Here is an 8,248-nt window from a genome sequence, read left to right as displayed (position 1 = left end):
GGCCGAAGCTGCTAGGTTCTGCTGCTTGTCAGGATTTGAACATGCCCCCCTCCTTCGATTATATCTTCACCAGCTTCTTTCCTTCACTGCCTAACCTTGGCTGTTCTGACCTGGATCTGAAGACCAGGCTAGGCTCAAATTCAGAGACCCACCAGCCTCTGCCTAGGATCCTAGAGGAACGAAGTTAAGTCTGCAGAAACAAAGTTGGGACTAGGAAATCTCTGTGGCTGAATGTGATTCTCGGCTCCAATACTGTCCCAACAACAAGGACAACCATATGTCCTTTGTGAGAATCACCAGGGATAAGAAAGCTCCAATCGTGTTAGTGATGAGAGGGGCCCACAGGGCTGGTTGCAGTGTTGATGTTCACAAGTGGGACCGTCTCCAGTTCTGAGTCTTAAGACCGAAGTTCTTTGTGGGAGCCAGGCAATAAGAGAACCTTTTACGAACACAGGCCGAGCACATGAGTGGCTACTCCTGCAGGACTGTGTGAACAAACACACGAGCGGACAAAGTTTCCCTCTCACTCTGGGTCTGAGCACCCAGTGCTTCATCCCCTGCCCCCCGGCGTCTGAGAGCAGGGAGGAGCCATAACAACAGGTTCTGGACAAGGCTACAGCCATGACTGGACAAGGCTATTCAAGTGTGTCCACAGAGGCCTGCCCAACACCCCTTTAGCAGAGGATGATGTTGGCAAATGCGGTGGCAGGAAGAGAAGGTTCCAGTCCCCACCCAGATGATTAGGATGGATCAAGTTGTTCTGCATCAGGGAGAGAAGTGACATAGGCTCATTTAAGATATGGGTGTCTGCTGTCATATGTGACTTACTTGCAGACAAGGTGACTTGTTCTATGTTACCCGGTGCATGGGATTCAAGAGACAGGAAAGTCTAGCTTTTTGTACAAGAATGAGCATATGGGAGAGGCCCTTAGGCCACTCTGGAGTTCATTTTGGCTATAGTTTGAATGCGTGGGTCACCTAGCATTCACAGGCTGAGATACTAACCCCCAGGGTGACGTGGGGAGGTGGGGGTCTTTAGGGATTATGAGGTCTTATGAAAAAGCTCCCCAGAGCTCCGTTTCCCCTTTGCCGTGTGAGGTCAGAAGGAAAAGGCCCCTCTGTGAGCCAGGAAACAAGCCTTCAGCAGGCAGAACTGAATGGAGCTCTTGGACCTTGCTGCTTTGGGATGTGTAAAATATGAGTTTCTGTTTTTAGACACCCAGAGGATGGCCTCTTGTTACTGTAGCCCACACAGACTGAGACGCTTCTGTATTCATTTCCTAAGGTTGCAGGGGATAAGGTCCTGCACGCTGAGTGGCTTAAATAACCGAAACTTGTTCTCTCCTGTCTCAGAAGGTTGAAACTCCAAAGACAGGCTGTCAGCAGGTTCTTCCTAAGGAGGTTCTAGAAGGGTGATCTGACCAGATGCCTTGGCATAGAGATGGAGGCCTTCTCTTAACACCCCTCATCCACAGCGTCTGCTCAGTTTTTCCATTTTTATAAGGATGCCAATTTGTTGGCTCAGGGTCCCATCGGTGGTCTCCTAATAGCCCCTATCTGGGCATAGAAGCCTATTGGTGAGCATGGCTTCGGTGTATGAACGAGGTGCAGTTTACTCTGTAGCAGACACATGTGTAGTGAATGGAAGGCAGGGAGGGCAGAAAGATATGGCCCCTGCTGCTTTTTCTTTCTAAAGTCACTTTGTTCTAGGAGGGTTGATGGCTCTTCAGAGTTTGGAAGCAGTCAGAGCACCCCTCTCCTAGGACCCCCGATTTCCTGCTGTGTGAAGAGGTGCTTTTCCTGTCTGAGAATGCATCCTCTCGTCCAAGTTCACCAGGCATTTACACATGAACAAGAAATCTGTTTCTGCAGGGCTCAGCTTCTCAGGGGCAGTTGAGGCCACCCTCCCTCAGGGAGATGAGCCCACCAGCCAGCTCCTGGGTTCCGGTCACAGAGCTTCTAGCAGGTGCTTCCTCCCAGCACACTTCCACGGGACCAAGGCAGAGCCACAAAGGCTGCCGTCTCACCATTCTGGTAAGGGACGCTCCAGAAAGCTCGGGAGGGTGGTGAACAGGAACCAGGGTGCAATGCCCCTCTTCTCAAAGCAGGGAGGAGAGTGTTTCCCAGCCGGCAAGGGCCCCAGGAGCAGTGGCTGTGGGAAGCAGACTGCTGCAGGTCGCAAGCCATGGCCTGGACTTCTGTCCTGATCATGCTGCTGGCCCACCTCACAGGTAAGGGAATTCCTGGGGTCTAGAGCCTCCTTGCCCCTCCTCTTGCCTTGCTCTGCCCGGGTGATGGGCATGCTTCTGTCTTCCCAGGTGGTGGCCCTCAGCCCGTGTTGCATCAACCTCCATCTGCCTCTTCTTCGCTTGGAACCACCATTCGTCTCACCTGCGCCCTGAGCAGCAACTATAACATCGACATTTACAGCATTTACTGGTTCCAGATGAGGCCAGGTCACCCTCCCAGGTTCCTGCTGGGACATTTCTCACACTGGGACAAGCTCCTGGGTCACAAGATACCGGCTCGCTTCTCCGGATCCAAAGACGTGGCCAGGAACCTGGGGTATCTGAGCATCTCTGAACTGCAGCCTGAGGACGAGGCTGTGTATTACTGCGCCATGGGGCCCCGGAGCCAGGAAAGGGAGAAGTGGATGGAGAGGGAGAGAGGAGGAGAAAAGTAGTTCCAGATTCGGGATCCCAGGCTCTAGAGACATTCAGACCCTGAACTTTAGGTGCAGTTTGCTTTGCTCGGCTAGGCTGGCAGAGGGAGGAGGGGTAGAGCAGGGGGCTTCGCAGAGCCAAGGAGATGGAGCCATTCAGCTTTCCCTTGTCTTGCAGTGTTGCTGTGGGCCCCACTGGAGGCTGGATTATAGAATTAAAGCTGTTTCTCTGAGTTTGGCTTGACTGGTTTGTGATCTCAGAACCAATGTAAGTCCCTGGAACCTGACTAGTGGTTCTCAGCTTGGCCAGGCACCATGAACAACAAACTCATTATGATCACGGGACAAGTGGGTGACAGAAACATCCTGGAGGGGGACCTCCTTGCCAGGGGTAGGGTCTTCTATTGTCGCCTTCGTAGTCACAGAGTGAAGGGGCTTAGGAAACACCATCACTGGCCCTCTACTTTGGGGTACAGCAGGTTCCTCTCCTTGGTACCTAGTGATGCTTTGGGATGAGGCTGCTTCGTCATAGGGCTGCCTGTGCATTGTGGGTGCTGAGCAGCTTCTCTGGCCTCTACTACCAGATGCAGTGCACAGCACATGTCCCCACTGTAAGTGATGACAACCCCAGATGGCTCCAGATAGCAGTAAAGGTCCCCAGGGTGAGAGAGACACATCTCCCTTCTGTGCAAGGGAGTGATGGGGCCAGCCGGCATTTTCCCAAAGGCCAGATTGTTCTCAGCCTTGTCGTTGTGAACCATCTGACTGTTGAGATACCCAGTTCTGTCTTTAGAGCAAAGCAGCAGCCACAGGCAATGGGTGAGTGACCAGTGCAGCTGCCGGCAAAGCTAACTTCAAGGAATAGGCCAGGCGGGGCAGGATGTGGCCCTCGCCACAAATGACTGCCCTTGCTCTGGAGAAAAATGTCACACTCCTGTTTCAACAATCCCTACTTGGGGTGTCATCAGGGGCCTTCTCAACTTTTCTTGTCTAAGGGCCTCAGGTTCTGAGCGATGGCCTGTGGAAAGACCTTCAGATATGAGGTGTGTGGTCCACTGAGGCCAAACTAGGCTTGTTGGCTGCAGGGATGGAAGAGTTCCCAGAGTCCTGGCCACAGCTTGGTGCCTGGATCTCCAGGGAGGCGGTGCAGAAAGTGCCCCTAAAAGTGGGAGTTTGTGTCGTATGGACATGCTTCACCTCAGGGAGGTGCCAGGCAATATGTCGTCCTTTGTGCACTCAGATGTGACTGAGAACACCTGCTTACCACTGTTTACCCCAAGGGTCCCCTCCTGAGTAGTGGATACACGCCAGTGTCATTCTTTGGCCGATGACTCTCTGTAAAACAGTGTCCTCAGCTTCTGCCCTGCTCTGCCCCTCTGGCTCCCATCTCCTCGGCTTACCAAGTTATTTGCTTTTGGCCTTCGCCCTGTGGGAAGGGTTCTGGGAGCATAATTTCCAAGGAGAGTTAGTGTTTTTACTCTTACACGCCCCTCTTCTGTTCTGTCTTTTACCAGCTGAGGTAACCCCATGCTGTAACAAGGAGTCCAGGAAGCAGTGAGGCAGTGGGGGCTCGGCCTCCTCCACCATCTGGTTCCTCCTATCTCCCCAGCTCAGAGGAAGATGAGCTTAGACTTGGCCTGCCAGAGCAAAGACCGCCCTATGTCTGGCCTGAAGTCCAATGGTTTTTTTTATATGAAAAGGGGATAGTAATAACATTGACTAACATTTTAATTACTTAGTAGTTTATTTATCGTGTGTGTGTGTGTGTGTGTGTGTGTGTGTGTGTGTGGATGCTCATGCACCATGGCACACGTGTGGAGTTCAGAGGACAACTTGAGCGTGTAATTTTTGTCTTTCCATTGTGCGAGCCTTAGCAGTCAAACTCAGGTCCTAACACGCAGCAAGCACCTTTACCCACTGAGCTGAGTCATCTTGTTGGCCAAACACTGACTAATTTATATGAAATGCGTACCTGAGACTCATCTGTTACGGGTGTGGCCTGTTCTTCCTTTGTGCCAGTTCCTTCCCTTTTGTCCAAGTTGTTTCTCACCCGTGAGGTCTCTCTCTCTCCCTGCTGGACCCTGGACTTGTCCCCTATCCTTACTGTCCCTTACCTGCCTTCATTCTACCGCAGACTGTTTTCCTGTATTCTAAGGCATGGGGGCAAGACACATGCAAGGTCCCCAACTCTCCAGCGGCCGCATTCAGACAAAGTGACTGTGCATGCCGGCACGAACCTGTGGTCCCCGCTACTTGGTAGCTTGCGGCAGAAGACTGCTTGAGTTCAGGGTTTTTAGCCTGGGAAACAAAGTGAGACCTCTCATCTCTAAAAATAAGTTTTAAAAAATAATAATAAAAAAGAAACAGGTGAAATAGTGTCTAAGATATATTTTATTTAACACAGTTTATCTCCAGTATATTCATTTTAATGAGAAACCAGTATAATAGGCATATATGAGGATTAATTACTTCTTTGGTATTCCAGTGTGTTTTTACAGTTGTGGCGTATTTCAGCTCAGAACCACAACAACTGTGTATGGTGTATGAAAAGACTGAAGGGACAGAATTCAGATTGCTCACCATCCAGCCTTTCCTGTGCTGGAACTCCTGTCTTGTCCCATCTATTTCTGCCGCTTTCCCCTAACTGCCATTGATCAGGTGCCTGGTTCGCTTGGTCGCCTCCAAACCTTCCCTCAAGCTGTCCCTGGACTGTGTCTGCCCTCTGCACGGATGCAAGGCTCCACAGTGATCTCTCCTCCCCCTCCTTGGGCAACCGTTTCCTGGCTGCTCTTCAGTTGTTACCTCCCTCCAGTGGGCAGACAGCCTGTTTTCCTAATTACAGTTAGCACCTGCCTCGCAGCTCTGGTTTTATTTAGCTAGCCTGCAAATTCCCAGCTGGCTGGAGGCTCTGCGTGTGATAAACACTCTAGGTGGTGAGACAGGCGGGGGAGCGAGGGAATTCTAGGCTACTCTCATTAGGATCTCATTGGGACCCCACAGTGGCTGGGTTCACTGCGATTCCGGGAGACTGGGAAGAAGCCCAGGTTCACATTCACATTTGTGACTGGCTACACTTTCTCACTGTCTGTACCTATGTCTCTCTGTGGCTTCCCTCTGTCGCATTACCATCCTCTGATGTCTGACTAATGAAACAAGTGACTGAATGCTGTAACCAAGAAGGGCCCGGAAAGGGAAAGCTTGAAGGAGGCGAAGGCACTGAAGGAACGCAGGGAACCTTCTGAGCCTGAGTCAGAGAGCGAGTGGAGGGGTGGGTCCCAGTGTCAGGACCCTCTACCTAGTACTGCAAAGACTCCGCTTAGGGAATCGAGAGGACTCCTGACAGTCGTGTGGAACTGTGGGGTTCCGAGGACGGTGACCTGTGCACACGGCTTCCAAATGCAGCAGGAAACAACCAGCTGAACTGGACGTGTTGACAGCGACCCAAACATTCTGACCTGAGAAAGATCCTGAGTCCCCGAGGGAGGGGATCTGAGGGGTTCCTGGATGTTGTGTTGGTATTTTACTCTTTTTGCTCTTTGCTCTTTTTGGCTCTTTTGGGGGGCCCACTTCCCAGTTCCCAAATAAATCACACACAGAGGCTTATTCTTTCTCATAATTGCCCAGCCTTAGCTTGGCTTGTTTCTGACTACCTTTTCTCTCTGGGCTTTTATCTTTCTTCTGTATATCTTACTTTCCTTCTTACTCCATGGCTGACTGGCCCCTGATGCCCTCCTCTTCTTGTTCTCTTGCTCTCTCTTTTCCCTGTTTTTCTATTTGTACTCTCCGGCTGCCAGACCTGCCTATCCTTGTTTCTGCTGTTGGACTCTATTGGGACCATCAGGCATTTTAGACAGGCAAAGAATCACAACTTCACAGAACAAACAAAAGTCACACCATAAAATAATATTTTCCAACACACACAAGAAAGTAATGCTTTTATACTATTTAATATGACTTTTCTGTAATTATATATCAGAATTCTTCTGCTTCTCAAGAAGCTCAAGCCACACAGTGGTGGCTCTGGAAGCAGCAAAGCTAAAAATACAAAGTATGGTTTCCACAATGTGTGTGGCTTTCTACCATCACAATGTAAAGGAACAAACAAAACCCTTAACCTGTGGGGCAATATTATACAGGCCACATATTTCTACATTGTATCAGCAGTTAGCCTCTCAAGTCACAATAGCAGCAGAGATGCTGAAAGCGTTTTCAGACGGCTGCTGCTGCTCTGGAGCTCAGGATATGCTGCTCCTTGCTTTGTAATTATGTAGATCGCCTGAGAAGAGGGGTCAATTCCAGGCTAGTGACAGAGGACATGACTTTAGTCCTGATACCCCCCAAACAGAATGCTAATGAACTTCCCCCTCAGTTTACCTTGGGGGATAAAAGGTGTTTGGAGAATAAATGCAGGTGATCTTCAGGATTTGAATGAACCCTGAGACTCCCTCCCAATATTGCTGTGTGAACTAAGCCTCAATTATTCTCGTACCTCCACACTGGTCCAGAGAGAAAGATAGTTTATGCTGGGACATTGGACCCTGACGCTAACCCTATCTAACCAGTGTAGTGATGTGGGAGTGATTTCTTATTAATAAAGAAACTGCCTAGGCCCATTTGATAGGCCAACCCTTAGGTAGGCGGAGAAAACAGAACAGGACGCTGGGAAAAAGAAGCTGAGTGAGGAGTCGCCATGATTCTCCCATTCCAGACAGATGCAGGTTAAGATCCTCCCTGGTAAGCCAGCTCGTGGGCTACATAGAATATTAGAAATGGGTTAGAACAATATGTAAGAGCTAGCCAATAAGAAACTGGAACTAGCCAGGCCAGGCAGTGTTTGAAAGAATACAGTTTCCGTGTAATTATTTCTGGGCATAAACTAGCCATGTGGGCGGCCAGGTGCCGGGGATGCAGCCCTGCCACTCCTATATCAACAGTGTAGGTTTGTTGAGGTAGGGATGGAGATCCGAGGACCTCCAATTATAACATACATATTCTAGCACATAGCACATACATATACATTATATGTGTTTATGTGTGAGTGTGTCTCCTGCAGGTCTTTGAGCAAGTGTATGTAGGTAGGCATCAGAAGGCCTAGGTTCAGGACAAGCTCACATGAACTACTGGAACTTTCCCTAGTGTTAGCAGTGATGTGGCCATGTCTGAAATCTAACAACTACAGTGGACATTTCTGGAATGACCACTGTTCTTCCTCTTCCACACGTGAAATCTCAGAAGGCAGGGACATGCTTATCTGTATATAACCATATTCGTTAAAAATATGATACATGGCTACTGTTGATTCAGGCAGTTAGAGATGTTTATTCATATTTCTAAACAGATGCCCATGTTCTGCTCTACCCTGGCATCAGGGACGCTGACACTCAGGGCATTTCTAGCGCCCTTTAGAAAATCCTTTGGAAAGAATTCGCTCTTGGAACCCTGACACCTGGAACCGATCTGGGGAGCGGGGAGAGGGGCTGACCAGCAGAGGATGCTAAACTTCTACTCTCGTCAGAGCCCGTGAGCATCACAGACTGTGGGCACTGGCATGTCAGACTTTCCCACCTTATTTGTTCATGGATTCTG

The 8,248-nt window shown here is 49.8% G+C and overlaps 1 protein-coding gene across 1 annotated transcript; it reads left to right on the top strand.

The window, feature by feature from the left end:
* Positions 1 to 2,005: 2,005 nt before the first annotated feature.
* LOC126489039 (immunoglobulin omega chain-like) lies at positions 2,006 to 2,683 on the top strand. The gene is made up of 2 exons (XM_050123022.1): positions 2,006 to 2,231; positions 2,319 to 2,683. The coding sequence occupies exons 1-2, from the start codon at positions 2,186 to 2,188 to the stop codon at positions 2,681 to 2,683; spliced, it is 411 nt and encodes a 136-aa protein (XP_049978979.1). The 5' UTR covers positions 2,006 to 2,185.
* The last annotated feature ends 5,565 nt before the right edge of the window (positions 2,684 to 8,248 follow it).

This window comes from Alexandromys fortis, unplaced genomic scaffold (assembly GCF_014885135.2).
Source record: "Alexandromys fortis isolate MF-2015 unplaced genomic scaffold, M_Fortis_MF-2015_v1.1 scaffold_219, whole genome shotgun sequence".
NCBI classification, from domain to species: Eukaryota; Metazoa; Chordata; class Mammalia; order Rodentia; family Cricetidae; genus Alexandromys; species Alexandromys fortis.
The sequence above is the reverse complement of the archived record's forward strand: the minus strand, read 5'-3'. Positions and strand labels throughout refer to the sequence as shown.

Bases quoted from the DNA above. Each gene is read 5' to 3' on its own strand.
- LOC126489039 (XM_050123022.1), top strand. From the start codon at position 2,186: ATGGCCTGGACTTCTGTCCTGATCATGCTGCTGGCCCACCTCACAG. The intron at 2,232-2,318 runs GTAAGGGAATTC...CTGTCTTCCCAG, and splicing joins GCTGCTGGCCCACCTCACAG to GTGGTGGCCCTCAGCCCGTG.